Source organism: Paroedura picta, chromosome 1, assembly GCF_049243985.1.
Source record: "Paroedura picta isolate Pp20150507F chromosome 1, Ppicta_v3.0, whole genome shotgun sequence".
NCBI lineage: Eukaryota > Metazoa > Chordata > Lepidosauria > Squamata > Gekkonidae > Paroedura > Paroedura picta.
Genome location: NC_135369.1, coordinates 32,086,374 through 32,100,854, shown reverse-complemented (window position 1 = coordinate 32,100,854; position 14,481 = coordinate 32,086,374). Strand labels below are relative to the sequence as shown.

The 14,481-nt window shown below is 47.4% G+C and overlaps 1 protein-coding gene across 4 annotated transcripts; it reads right to left on the bottom strand.

Annotated features, from left to right (window-relative positions):
* Positions 1 to 633: 633 nt before the first annotated feature.
* On the bottom strand, positions 634 to 14,016 carry LOC143835189 (squalene synthase-like). Of its 4 annotated transcripts, XR_013230034.1 has the most exons (9): positions 13,476 to 14,016; positions 12,126 to 12,223; positions 11,120 to 11,303; positions 9,481 to 9,609; positions 6,021 to 6,212; positions 4,194 to 4,370; positions 3,401 to 3,477; positions 2,992 to 3,242; positions 2,768 to 2,858 (listed from the first exon to the last, which is right to left on the bottom strand). XR_013230034.1 is itself a non-coding variant. In XM_077332458.1 (8 exons), the coding sequence occupies exons 1-8, from the start codon at positions 13,773 to 13,775 to the stop codon at positions 2,754 to 2,756; spliced, it is 1,338 nt and encodes a 445-aa protein (XP_077188573.1). In that variant the 5' UTR covers positions 13,776 to 14,011; the 3' UTR covers positions 634 to 2,753. The 4 variants fall into 4 exon arrangements, 2 of the variants coding, with proteins under 2 accessions (XP_077188573.1, XP_077188586.1); XM_077332458.1 differs by lacking the exon at positions 3,401 to 3,477 and having other exon boundaries at positions 634 to 2,858; positions 2,992 to 3,144; positions 13,476 to 14,011; XR_013230037.1 differs by lacking the exon at positions 3,401 to 3,477 and having other exon boundaries at positions 13,476 to 14,014.
* Positions 14,017 to 14,481: the final 465 nt, after the last annotated feature.

Sequence of the window (14,481 nt, the reverse complement as noted above, 5' to 3'; positions counted from 1 at the left end):
TGTCACTAAAGCTTCCCTGGCAGAGTGGGAATTCAATTCTGGGCCTCCCAGGCCCCAGCATGGCACATTTCACCACTGCACCAAGCTAAATCCCAGAAGAGACTGACCTCACCTTGGCAGTTGAAAGCCTGATATACCAATCCCTCCATATTTTGAAAGCTAAAGGTGCTGATAGCAGAATACTGAGGTGGGAATTGGAAACCAAGGGGTCCACTGCAGTGTGGCTTCTGCTTGGCTCTTCCCACTCTGCTCCTTTAGCAGACACCTCCCTCGGGGTCTCCCAACAAGCTCCCAAATGTGATTGAATAGAGAACCATTGAGTCCCTGATTGCAAATGTCCCTCTCTCTCCCCCACCCCTGATTTATCAGTGTACATTGAGCTATCACCAACTTTATCAGAGTTTGCTACTAAAAGATTGGCAAACAGTGCCCAAATTATCTCTGCTGAATCTATTCCCTCCCCTACCTTCACAACCTTTTAAAATGAGCCCAGTTAACTACAAAGGACATGAAGTTTCTCCTCCTGTTGGAATCAACACCAACTGTTACATGCTAAGAAACAGAAAAGGCTAACTTTGCACACTCCTTTCACACAACACCCAAGTTAAGCAAAGAATAGTGGTTTATTTCACACCTTTTCTTTTACTGTCACAGTCATAAGCAGCAAAGATGTATCTTTATCATCCTAGTTAAAAGGCAATGTATGTCCAAAATGGAAATCAAAATAGTCTAAAATAAAGAAAAAAAATCTGTTCATCTTAATAAAACAGTAAGAGGGTGTTGGCAGGAGCTGGGACTCGCAGCCTAACCACCAGTCAGGGCGGCTGTCCCATCCCTGATTGGTTGGCCAGCTAATGACAGGCCAATCAGGAGGGATTTCCCACCCCATGTCCCACTCCAGCTTTTTCCAAATGGAAGAAGTGTCAGCCACCGGTAAGGTAGGCAGGCAGCTGGAGCTGGGAGGGAGGGCACAGGGCCAGGGACTGTGGCTGGGAGCAGTGGGGTGGAGGGAGGGGGCCCTGTCACTGCTCCTGTTACCCCGAACAGCTCTGGCCACGGCCTTTACAGGGAATCCCCTGCCATCGCTCCCCCGCCCAAAAAAAATGGCCCACCAATGCCTGCGGAGGCCTCAGCAGGCCTTTGGGGGCAGTGGGGTGGAGCAGAATCTCCCCCAGAGCTTTCCCCCCACCCCGAAAGGGCCCACCAAGGCCTGGGCAGGCCTTTTGGGGGGCCATGGAGGTGGGGAGTTCTTGGCTGGCCTGCTCAGGGTAGGAGGGTCCTAGCACCCATTGTATTATTAGATACAATGGGCTTTGTTGTATGTATGTGTATACACACACACAGACTTGTTTGTAGTCAATTCATCTAAAAGCAAAATAAGGGTCCTAGTTTGGAAACTGCTATTTGTTTGATATTTCTCAGAAGATATTTCTTAGCAAAACGTTCCAGCCCTGACCAGCTTGTGACTGAAATGTGAGTCCTGATCCTGCTGGCCTAGGAATTCGACAGCCACGCACCACAAACAAACACACATACACAAAAGACAGGAAGATTCAAGTGGATCGCCATGTTGATCTGAAGTAGCAAAATAAAATGTGAGTCCAATGGCACTTTTAAGACCAACAAAGATTTATTCAAGTAATTTATTTATTTTATTTATAATAGTATTTAATGACTGCCACTACCAGCTGGCTCGTGACTGTTTACAAGAAAAACATTAAAAACCACATAAAATCAGTACATGTAACCAATATTGGCAGCGAAAACCAGTCTACAGAATGCAATCTACAACTCCCCCATCCCACCCCCTCAACTATACCACAGCAGTTACCATCGCCCCAGAGAGGGGAGAGGGTGCCGTGGCCCGGCGCCATGGCCTTTGCGGCCCGGCACCGGGCCACGGCCCACAGGTTGGGGACCACTGCCCCAGAGGATATTTACAGGAAATGTCCAGCCTATAGGGGCCGGCACCCAATCTTTCTAACCCGGCCTCAACCAAATGTAAGTGCTCTATCTTACAGGCCCAGCAGAACACTGGTAGCTCTGCCAGGGCCTGTTGATTTTCCGGGATTCACAGAGTTGGAAGGGGCCATACAGGCCATCTAGTCCAACCCCCTGCTCAACACAGAATCAGCCCTAAGCATCCTAAAGCATCCAAGAAATGTGTGTATCCAACCTTTGCTTGAAGACTGCCAGTGAGCGGGAGCTCACCACCTCCTTAGGCAGCCTATTCCCACTGCTAAACTACTCTGATTGCATTCCACCAGGTCAGGGCCAGGACCGAGAAGGCCCTGGCCCTGTTTAAGGGCAGGCGTGCCTCCCGGGGGTCAGGGACATTAGGTTTCATGTGCATGTACACTTCCTCAGACAATGGAATAAAAATCATAAGAGTACAGATATAGGGAGAGAGTAAAGGAAGCTGTTTAGTAATTTACTATATACATACACACTAATTTACTCTCTTGTTATATCTGTACTTTTATGATTTTTGTTCCATTGACTTAGGAAGCATGCATGCACACATAACACACCTTGAATAAATCTTTGTTAGTCTTAAAGATGCCATGAGAATCAATTTTTTTGTACAAAATACAAGAGGGAGAGATAAATGATGGGGAGGGGGAGAACATTCCAGGAATGCTCAGAGCTCTGTGCTCAGTTCTCGCCCATATTCCTCTGTCACTTTTGAGAAGGTGCTCAGATAGTGCCAGCTCAAGGCAGCCACAGGACAGATAGATGGGCGAGTAATGGACTCAGGAGATGAGGGCGCCGCTGGGGACACTCAGGGATCGGATGGAAGCGATGATCTGTTGAGTTCTGCTGGAAGAAGGATCAGTGCTTGGGATTTTCCGGTAGATCTAATGGGAGATGAATACATGAATGATATAAAGGCATTGTTTAAATAGCACAGTAAGCATCTGAGCATTCCTGGCATTAGAACCACCAAGAAGAATTCTTGTATAAAGACTGCACTCCTGCTGCCCAACTTACCTCTTCCACGTACTGGTACACGATGGCTTTGACAGCATCGATATTGGTGGCATCCATCATCAGGGTGACGGCTTGTCCCTTCCGGATCTTCACCACCCCTCTGAAAACCTGCTTGTTGTTGTAGCAGGCAGCCAAAGTGGCAATGGCCATCACCTGTGGCGGGGGGAGGAGAGGCATCACCACATCGCAGGGCTTCTACCAGAGAGGTCGTACCAGGACTGCGTATATTCTATGCCAGATGATGCCTAAAACTGTGAGCCAAGAGAATGCAAAACAACATCTGACATCAGGAGCTTACTGGCCTTGGTTTACTCTGCTTCTTCTGATTATGGAAGTGGAACCATGAGCTGTTTGGGGACCCAAGCCTTAAATCTTACCCCACCCCAGTGTATACATGCACAAAACCTACCTGAGCCCAGATTCTTGGCTTGTGGAGCTCAGGTCAAGGTTTGACACATCCAGATTGTACATCTTAGCAAAGTAGTACTGGGAAGATACATACAAGAGGGAACCCATAAATTAAAAACCCAGAAAACCAACAAAAGGGCTCCTTAGACTGCAGCCCATTCTAATGGCTTCAGAATAGATACGGACCACAGCCAACTCGATATAGCCTGTTCCTTGATCTTGGACAAAGGACAGAACCCATTAGCTATTTTCCAGTATATTAACCTGCATTTATGGAATGGGAGGGAAAGCGGCAAAGTGTAGCCTGATTTTGTCAGATCCCAAAAGCTAAGCAGTGTACATCAAGAAAAGCTCTGCAGGGGAAGGCAAAGGCAAACCACCTCTGCTTCTTACTTGCCTTGGAATCCCCTTGCTTGGATCAACATCAGTCAGTTATGATTTGACGGCACTTATCTGCATGTTTATTAGACCCTTTTCTTAGCCAAAACTTAGCTCCCAAAGAGATTCCTGAGTATCAGAAGACAACAGCTGTGCCAAGTCAATTCTCCACTGGGAGCTGGATTCAAGCACAGTGGAGTCATAGTGGGCTGCTGCCTCCCCCACCCTTGGTGCAGTCAGATCCCAGCAGGGTATTATTTGGAGCTGTGTCCAGACATGATGGAGGGGTGCCAGGCGATTCCCTGCCCCCCCCCCCTCAAATGGTCCAGCAGGAGTTGGAATTTCATCTTAATTTTTACACTGGAGGCTCTGAAGCCATGGTAGTGCACGACAAACCCGCAGGCTATCCAACCTACCTGGGGAATAGCACTGAACTTGAACACGCTTTGGTTTCTCAGCTGGGATAAGTAGGTCAAGATATCTGGAACGTGATGGAGTGTGTCAGTGATGAGCTCATTCATGCATTGAACAGCCTTGTCGATTTTCTCTGGCATGGCCAGATCAGAAAGTTTCTTCGCATACTTGCTCCAAACCTAAGAACAAACCAAAAGTATTTTAACTGGGGCTTTTCCACAGTTCTGTGTTAAAGCCAGCAGTCCATTCACCATCCCTGTACCAAAACAAAGTCCACACACAATTCACCAAAAACAGCCAAAAGCACATTCCCTTACATTTTGTGCATTTTTAAAAGATCTGATTCACTTATTTTGTCATTGACATGAAGAATGTTGCTCATGTTCAGGGAGCAGAGCAGGTTAAAAGCTCAAAGGGGCAGGCTCATGAACCCGACTTGCTTAAAGAGCAAAGGAGGTTGCACTGTGGCCAGGAATGCCTTTTATCTCCTGTCTCTGCTTTGCCTACTCACTCATTTGAGACTCAAGAGGGTCTGCACATACAGATCCTTGCAGAGGGGACTACAGTAATGCATTGGGCATCAGGCTGCCCTTGAAGACAATCTGGAAACTGCCAGTGGTGCACAGAAAGTGGCTGCACTCAATTGTTGTCAGGGCTAATTGGTGGGAACACATCATGCCCATTCTGAGGAAGCCACCCTGGCTGCCAGTGTCTTTTAGCGTTTGGCTCATGGGGCTCGTTCTGACCTTCAAAAACCCATCACAGCCTGGGAATTACATATCTGTAGGACCATCTCCTTGTGTATCTCCCTGCAGGTCAACTATGGCCTTCAGGCAGCACTAACCAAGGCTGGGCCATCATGCTTTGATCAGAGCCAAAGTCCTGCTCTATGCTAAACAACACACACATTTGAGCTGAACAACAGGGCTCTGGAAGTTTGCCTTGATTATTAAGGAACAACCAAATTTTCATTCCTTTGAAGCCCCTTCTGGAATTGTAGCCATCCTACCTGGTGTTGAAAGGTGACTACTAATCAAGACTCTATTGTCTGCCAGCAAGGACACAAAAAACCCTAAGTATTGAGATAAAATAATCTCTTTTGCATAATGGCATTTACATAAGCATTTCCAGTGCTTATATTATACCTGCCCTGTAATGTAGGCCAGTGTCATTATCTCCATATTATAGACAGGTGTTGTTTGAGACAATGTGGTTTGTCTAAATCCACTTCTTACATAGCCATGAGAGGCCGATCCCAAGCAGGTCAGCAGAAGTAAGATTTTAGCTTAGATTTGTACTTCTGTATGATGATTTTTAAACTTTTTACAGCAGTTTGTTGCAAATGTTAAAAGCCAAATGGGAATCCCAAACCAGCATGGACAAATGTCCATAAAGTTGACGCACGGTAAGCAGTGCTGGCGATTCCAACATGGAGTAAATGTATGTAAAGGAAATATAAAAGAACTGTTCCTCTGTATTTCTTAGTTGGGAAACTGACTACCAAGAATTATGTCAAAAGAACAGCCTAAGGGTTGAATGTGGTCATTGCACTCAAAAGGCAGACAGGAAAAGAAGAGGACCTGACCAAACCTCTAGTAGTTTATAGTAGTCCAAGAAGAAGTGGTACTCCCCCAATCACTTATTTCCCTCTCTGTTTTTTCACAGACCCAAGTTGAAAAGGCTCCAAAGACTCCTGTGGCTCTACCTGGAGCTTCCTGAAATTTTTACCACCTAAGAAAGTGACTTTCCTTAACACAACCAGCAGCATTTCACAACAATCAGTTCTCCAAGTGACCTCCTTCTTCCCCCTCGTCCCTCCCTTCTTTTACCTCTCTGGGCCAGAATTCTCTGCCTTCTACTTGGTCCTCCAGGTAGTCTCGAATGGAGTTGGTTTTTTGAAGGAAGAGGCCCATAGAGTTGGCCAGATCCGTGTCTTGTCCAATGATGGGATTTTCCAGCTTGGATGCAGAGAAGAGCTGGGAGAGGCCGATCTCAACCAGGCCAAAAGTATAGTGGCCATACTATAAGGGGTTGAAAAGATGCAGTTTGTCACAAAAACAGCCAGGTGCAGCTCGCCATTGCCCTCCCAAGACCATTCTCCTGTAGACTAAAGAATGATCCATGCAGGCATAGATTTATATGCTAACCATTCCCACAGTCATGCATCCTGTCCTCTGGAAAGCCATGCTGGGGATGTTTTCTGTATTTGATCAGTGGGAGCTGTTTCATGTGTGGTTCGGGTTCTATGGACCTCAAGGAATAATCATGTGCATGCAAAGCCACCCCATGACTCCACAGCAAGGCACCTTGCCAGCTTTGCCCAGAACTGACAGCCCACAGGCTCAACTGTCACCAAAACAGATCTGGAGGAGAACAGAGAAGCCCATCCAGATCCTGATTTGAAGAAAGATCCTTCACTTATTTCACCATTACTGCATAATGCTGATGGGGAGTCATGGTAATTGTAGTCCAAAGACATCTGGAGAGCCACTGTTTGCCCACCCCTGCCCTAGAGGGTTGTGGTGGTCAGGACAAGTGCAACCAAGGTCTAGCAACTTTGCCGAAGCCTTAGGAGCCACATAGCAAGCTGTCAGCAGGAGTATTGCTGTCAATTGTCTGATTGTCTTGTTACACTCTGCTGTTTTAGGAAAAAGCAATGCTTGAACCAACACACAAATTTACTTGTTGATGTGGGACACATCTCCTGGCACTCATCATCAAATGGAAATGAATATGGACATGATGTCCATAGTCTCGCCTATGGAGTACGCTAGAAGATGTGAGGGCCCAATGGGGGCTAAGGCAGCAGCTGCTCCATCCCCGGGGTCTTGGAAGAAGGTGTGCCGGCCCTGGGGGCCTAATCAGGCACTGCGTGTGCCGCAATGGGCTGAGCCAGTGGCTCCACTGCCCTTGAGGCCTTGGGGCCTAGCAACCCTCCACGCACACAGCAGGGGCCAAGGCTAAGGTGACCAGATTTTAACATTGGTGAAGCAGGACACCATTGACCGGGGTGGTTCTTGATTAAAAATTTGGTCTATATGGAGCAACAAACATTTTCATAGAATGCATAGAATGTAAAAATAGTATTGTGTTATATATATATTAATTGCAACATAAGTACAATTATCTGGTCACCTTAGCCAAGGCAGCAGTGGAGGAGCAGGTAAACAGGAAGAGGGAGAGAATGCAGAATATCTGTGGGAATGTGTGTTTGCTTGGGAGGGAGTGAGGTTGGGAAACCAACAGTTAAATGGGGAAACAGGAGGGGGGAAGGGAAGAGAGTCTGTGGGTGGGTGTGTTTGCAAGGGAGGGAGAGGCCCTGACCAAGTAGCCCCAGAGCAGGTATGTGTCCCACCTACCCTATGAGAGTCAGACTGTCAGTAAAAAAAAAAAAATTTCACTCCACTGACTTCAAGAACTCTCACCTGACTGACTTCACAAAAGTTGTTGCAAGGATAAAATGGAAGAGGGGAGATTAGGCAGCCCAGAGCTCTTCGGAGAGAGGCACATAATAAATAACTAAGTAAGCAACTGGCAAGGAGCAGCCCGGAGATGTAGTTTCGGCATTGTGAAAATCATCCTTAGTCCCGCCTCTCCTACAGGGCTATGAACCCATCCTTATGATTTTGGCTTCATGTGATACCAAGTGACTGCCAGCCAATCAGAGTCCATGGAGCTCCACTAGATCGGAGGAGGTGGCCCAGCCTCAGCTTAAGTGGGGGAAGAAAATGTTCTTGCCTTCAAACAGGGAATGGAGCGTCTGCTTAGCCAGGCCCTTACTTGGCTTCAAGGTTTTGTGGATTGGTTTAGGGGAAAATGTTTATTTTCGTGAAACAAATAAGTGTTTTGATAAGGGCCTTTAATGTCTAACTGGTATGTGTAGGTTCTGTAAAAAAAGGTGCTCTGTGCGGGGGGAAAGAAGACCATAATAGGCTTTCATAAGCATCCTATAAGATTTTCTTGAAGTTTTGTTGTGCATCTTCCTTCAGACTTGCTCTACCAGTCTCAGTTCCCATTTCCTCTCATACAGCTCCTTTGTGTACCAAGGAGCCTGTTTGAGACGGGGCCAAGGAGGACATTGGGGAGTGATCTCATCCATTATGCCAGCACCCGGTTAAGCCGGTCGCTGAATAGATCATCTAGTAGGTCACCAAGTGGCATCGAGTTCCACAGAGCATTCAGGAAACCATCTGGATCCATACGTCTCTGCGGGTGGCCCATACAGGGAGGGGGTGGTATTAGCAATCTATCCACTTTGCCTTCAAGGCACTGTGGTCTGACCATGGAACAATCTACCGCTGCATAAAAGATCAAATTCAGGGTGTGGCATGCCGGGGGGGGGGACCAGTGACAACCTGTCTCCACGGCCGATACTAGGTCTGTGCCATGCCAGGCTGGCAGCTCTGCATGGACATGGAAATCACCCAGAACTAACAGTCTGGGGAACTGCAAGGCCCAGGCAGCCAGCTCCTCTAGGTTGTCAGACACGTCAACTGGTGGGGCATTAGGTGGGCAATACCCCAACCATATGGCCAAGCATTCACTGAGCCCCATCCTAGGTCTAAGACCAACATTCTGGATGCAACCTTTCATGTACATACACACTTCTTCAGATGGTGTACCCTGGCAAGGTTACCCTTTAATTGAGAGCCAGTTCTACTTTACATAGTAAGGTCATCCATAGATAACAGTTATTAAATATTTTGTTTGCTGTTAAATATTTTGTCATTCATCTCCACCTTTGTCTTGTCCATCAAGTCGAATGACCAAGGAGAAGTGATCTCTATTAACCTCACATATAAGTACAGCCTTGCTCAAGCAGTTTCCAAATGAGAGAACTTTAGGGAGTCCATAGCTTACATGCTACGTCCTTTGTTCTGAGATTGTTCTCCCCATTTCCTTTGATGGTGGGCAGTAGGAGTTCAAAGAACTGGGAACTCTTCAGTCCAGAAAGCAATTGTTCCAGAGGCTCCCAAGCCCAGGGCCATCACAGCACTCCTAAAGATCAGTGGCCAGCATGTGACCATGGCACCTCCTACTACAGCCCATCAAATGCAAACTTAGACAGCAAAGTAAAAATATCTCTATCATAATGATGACAACTGAGATGCAAAATTTTTTTTTAAACTAACTGGTAAATTTGTGATGGCTGCTCACATTGCCAACTTTCTATGATCCTCACCGACCTATTTACTAAAGGTATACATCACAGAGGTTCTGCCCGCCAACCAGCCTGCAAGTCTCGCAGGGGGAATCCTCAGCCTCTTCCGCCCCCTCCATTACACTCACCTCATCCCAATCCTGCTTGGAATCCACCTTCTTCTTCAGGAACTCAGCAATCCCAGGTCCCCCCATGTGGCAAACGTCGGCAATGATGTCTTGATAGACCTTTGCCAAGTTACGAAATTCCGAAGAGATCTAAGGCAGAAATTTCAAGCAAAAGAAACAGACAAGCAGTAAATAACATGGAGATAGCTCTCTCAACATGTCAAAACCAGACCAGTCATCAATCACGATACATGAAGGATACCTGAAGGGTAACATTCTTGCCCTGCAGCTGCTTCTACTGACATACTGGAAGTCACAGGTTTCCAGGAAGCCATAACATACCTTCACTTCACCAAAACACCCTCAAAGCCAAACACACTGCAAGCCTATCATGAGGCCGCAGCTGGACGTTGGTGACTCCTGGGACAGGAATGTTCCTGGGTACAACAGGCTTTGGCAGTAGTATAGCAATGCCAGCTATTTGGTATTCCACATACCCGTGGATTTTTCTGCAGTGAAAAATGCTGCTTTTGAAATAGACACTCCACTTAGCTATTCCTGTCCTGAAGGACCAATCAGTATATTGTATAGCAGAATCAAGAATGTTGCCTCCTTCAAAAGAACTGGAGTTGGTGCAGGGGAGAGGGGAAGAGACAACAACGTCTTAAGCCTATGCAAGTTACAAAAGTAAGGCCAGATTGGCATTTGGGGTGGCTGTCTCTTGTCCTAGAGCCTGAAAACTTCCCAGAAGCAATGCCGATCAATAGCCTTCCCTTTCTCCAAACCAGTGCAACATACAGGTTACACCATCATATCTGGGTGGTAGGAGAAAAATTTGAATCCCCACACTTCTATGGGATTGTGGGCCAGTCACTCTCTTAGCCTAACCTTCCCACAGGGTTTAGAGCGGATAGAAATGGGAGGAGGGGGAACATGAATTTAAGTCCCCACTGGAGAAAAAAACAGGTGATAAGTAATCTGTGTAAATAAAACAGAGTACAGTCAGCCAACGCCAAAGGTAAAAATCAGCCAGTCAAGAGTGCCAGTAAGGAAGGGTTACCCCCCAGGCTCCACTTCAAGCCCACTGAAAGAGACAATTTGTGCCCCTGACTGTTTCCTGTCTGATTATGTCAAATACCAGCAAACATTCCCAGAACTCAAGAGAGTCCTGCTGCCTAGATGGCAATCCACCTTCTTAAACGTTTCTTTCTGGGTTAATTTGTTTAGCAAAAAGAAATCAGGGACAAACCAAGGAGCCCTGCCCGTCTGCTACACTTATGGGCATCTCCAAAGGAGGTCACAATCTGTCCTCAGGGGAATAGTTCACTGTCTTGGACCACCCTTACAACTGTGAATTTTTACAAATTGAATTTGTTTTACAAGGATTGTTAACCAATTTGTTTCAGGACCATATCTGTGGACAAGCAAAGACTCTTTCTGTTGTTCCAATACACTTAAGGCTTTGAAAATACTCAATAATTAATTAAAACATTATCAGGCGGCACAGTGCAAACTCTGCAGCTATAGGACCATAACAGGCAATTAACTCATGGTAGGAAGACAGAATGAGCTTTGATTATGTCCTCTGAATCTATGCAAAGGACGGACTACCAGTTTAAAAACCAAGTAATGAGAGACCAGAACAGGCAAACCTGCTCACCGTTGGGAAGTCCTCTAGCAACTGCCTGTCTTTTCCCTTGCTCCCCATGAATTTCCAGTCTGGCTGGTACAGGTAGGAGTGAAAGTTCTCTAGCATGGGGACCTTGGTTTCTAGACTGATGGTCATGTCGTCCTCAACGGTGTCCATGGCTCGGAGAACCAAGTAGAAGATGCATGTCACGTTGCTGTGAAGAACAAAGAAGGACACGTTATTACCTGAATGCCCATCTGGAGAAAACATCTGGGTCTGGCCTCTGAACAGTGCCACATTTTTCAGCTGACCCTCCTCCCAGCAATTCTCCCGTCCTCGGGGTCCCTCGGTCAATGGGTGGACTAAATCCCACAAGGTTCCATTTTAACAGAGCTGAGGGAGCCTGCTGGGAGGAGGTCAGAGATCAAAGGGAAACAGAAAGATTTCCTAACAGGTATTGAACACAAAGCCCCTTTGGCTGTTGGAGAGTTGCAATCATTTTATTGTCCAGCAGCCTACCTTACAAGGCTGCTATATGAATCACATTCAGAGAAGCAGGCAAGAACCTTACATGCTTCCAAAGGAGAAGCCTGCAGTGACAAAAATGTCTGATGCAGAGCCTGAGAAAGAAACCTTCTCTGCCTTGACCCCAGGAAAGACAACTACTAGCCAGAGCAAGGTTGGCAGCTTAGTTCCCCCCCCCCCAACTTTGATAAATCTTTCCTTGACACACCAAATTGCTTGAATGAGAAGAAAAGTTGGTTCTTATATGCTGCTTTTCTCTATCTGAAGGAGGCTCAAAGCAGCTTACATTTGCCTTCCCTTTCCTTTCCTCACAACAGACACCCTGTGGGGTGGGTGAAGCTGAGAGAGCCCTGATATTCCTGCTCGGTCAGAGCAGTTTTATCAGTGCCGTGGTGAGCCCAAGGTCACCCAGCTGGCTGCATGTGGGGGAGCGCAGAATCGAACCTGGCATGCCAAATTAGAGGTCTGCACTCCTAACCACTACACCAGGCCTGTCCCCCTTGCCACTCACCGCAGCTCTCCATCGAGCGTTCGGATGACGGCAGCAAAGCTCCGGCTGGTCTGATTCAGGTACATGTAGCAGGTGCGGAGGCTGTCGCAGAGCATGTCCTGCAGGAAGAGCGCGGGCGGGGAGAGGGGCTGAATGGCTAGGAAGCAGGGTGGGGGTGCAACAGGTGGGTCTCTGGAACAGAACCACCTGTTGCCCAAGGCAGTCAAGCATGATGATCTGGGGCCGCTGCACCTACCACCATCCCCAGATGGCAGAGAGAGTGTAAATATGTGGGTTCATAGGAAAGAACACCAGTCTACTTGGCAAACAAATAATTATTTTTCTCAGCATTGAGTATATGTTGAAGGAAGCAACAACATGCCTGAAAAACCCCTGGCACTAATTCCAGGATACCATTATAAAGTTGAAAATCACACCCACCCCCCTGCTCTTTAAAACAAAAATCATCCACTAGTTGTCTCTGGAAGACACGTTATTACCTGAATGCCCATCTGGAGAAAACATCAGCCAAACAGAAATAACAACCTCCATCACAAGATTGCATGGTATACTGGGGATTAAACTTTGGAATACATGAAAGTTTCAGCCTTCCTCTTTAGCCTGGTATAGCACAGTCCTTTTCTACCAACCCCCTAATTCAATGGGTCTTTCTCCCAAATAAACACACTTATCAGGCAGTTAACAGGGTTAGCTCCTCCCAAGGATTCCATGTACCCTGGCCTAAGTTGACTAGCCCACTAACTATGTATACCTTAAATAAATTTGTTCCAACTCCATTTAACAATCTTTGTTATTCTTGTTCAAGGGTGTAACTGCAACTAATTTGAATGAAGCAATTGTGGATCTACACCCAGAGGTAGCTTGGGTTAAGGAACAAAGAAGAGCAGAAACAGAATGAAATACACTTGACAATTTGTGTGTTAAAAAGTAGCTAACAGTGTTGGTTGTCAGCAAGATCCAGAGGCTAAAAGTATTACACCAGCCCTGAAATGGTGGCAACGCAGCCCAAAAGGCCTTTTCTTCCTTCTCCTTTTCCCCTTTTTCATATTTGTCATTTTCTGTTTGTCACCTTCTAGCCTGGCTTTTTTTTTTACCATTCAATTGTACAACACAGTTCTGTTCTTCTAAGCTGCCCTCATCACAACAGTATTGTGTGAGTTGTTTTAAGATGCTATATGCACTCCCAAAATAGGTACACACACACACTCCCTTTGGAATTGCATCTCTCCTCCCATTTCTGCCAGGTTCCCCGATGAATCCAACAGGTAAGGGAGGAAGGGGGGAAGAGGGCTGAGAGGTCCTAGAAGCAAGACCCAACCCTCCAACCCTCCTGCTTTTGGGTTCACTCACCTCGTCTGCCTGGGGCATCACCGCCTTATAGCCGCCCAGCTTGAACTTCACCAGGCTGTAGAGCTCTTTGGGATGGCCCAGCCATTTCTTCAGCGGCTCCATTGGCATCTGGCCTCCCCTGGGCGCAGGGGTTGAGTGCCAGCTTTCACGGGGAGAGTCCCTTGTCTCCCCCGCTTCCTGCTTTCCCCACCCCGCACCGCCATCTTTCTCAACTTTCTGACTGTTGAGTAACCCTTGAAACATTCCGCAGGCGTCGAGGAACACGAGAAGTGGCGTAACCGCGCGGAACACAGGATGCATAGCTCTGTCCCACACACCTGGGACCCGCCCGGCCCCTCCCCACCCCCTCCAGGCCCATCACTGGCCCTATTGGAAGGGGGCGACATAACCTTCACTTAACTATTTACAATTTCAAAAGAATCCATTAAATCCCCCCCCCCCCCTTTTCAGGAAACCTTTCCAGCGCCGTCAAGAAGCCAAAGCGTCTCACGAACCCCGGGGGCGAAAGTCTGCCTTCACCGCGTTGCTACTATTTCTCTCCCCAGATATGGGTGGCATCTCATCCACCCCGCCTGATGGGAGCCCTTCTGCCCGCCCGCCCGCGAGAGCTTTCTCCTCCCTCGCAACGTTCCCCAGCAGCTGCAGCCAGCCAGTCATTCTGCCAGCCGCGACGGCGATCCTCAGCCTCTCCTGCCCCCTCCATTTCACTCACCTTGATTGGCTCGCCAGTGCAAAGTGATGCCTACAAGGGGCACAACCAAACTAGAGCCCAAGAGCACCTTTAAGACCAACTAAGATTTATTCAAGGCGGGAGCTGTTGAAGGTGCTCTTGGACTCTGTTTTTGTTGTGCTACCTCAGACCCACACGGCTACCCCCTTGAATCTGTGCTCACAAGGAGCATTTGCAACAAAGTCGCCGGCCTTCTTAAAGGGGCCGAACCTTTTAGAGAGGCTCAGGGTATTGGGCGTCTCAATTTTGCCCAGAGATAATATTCAGTCAGTCCTA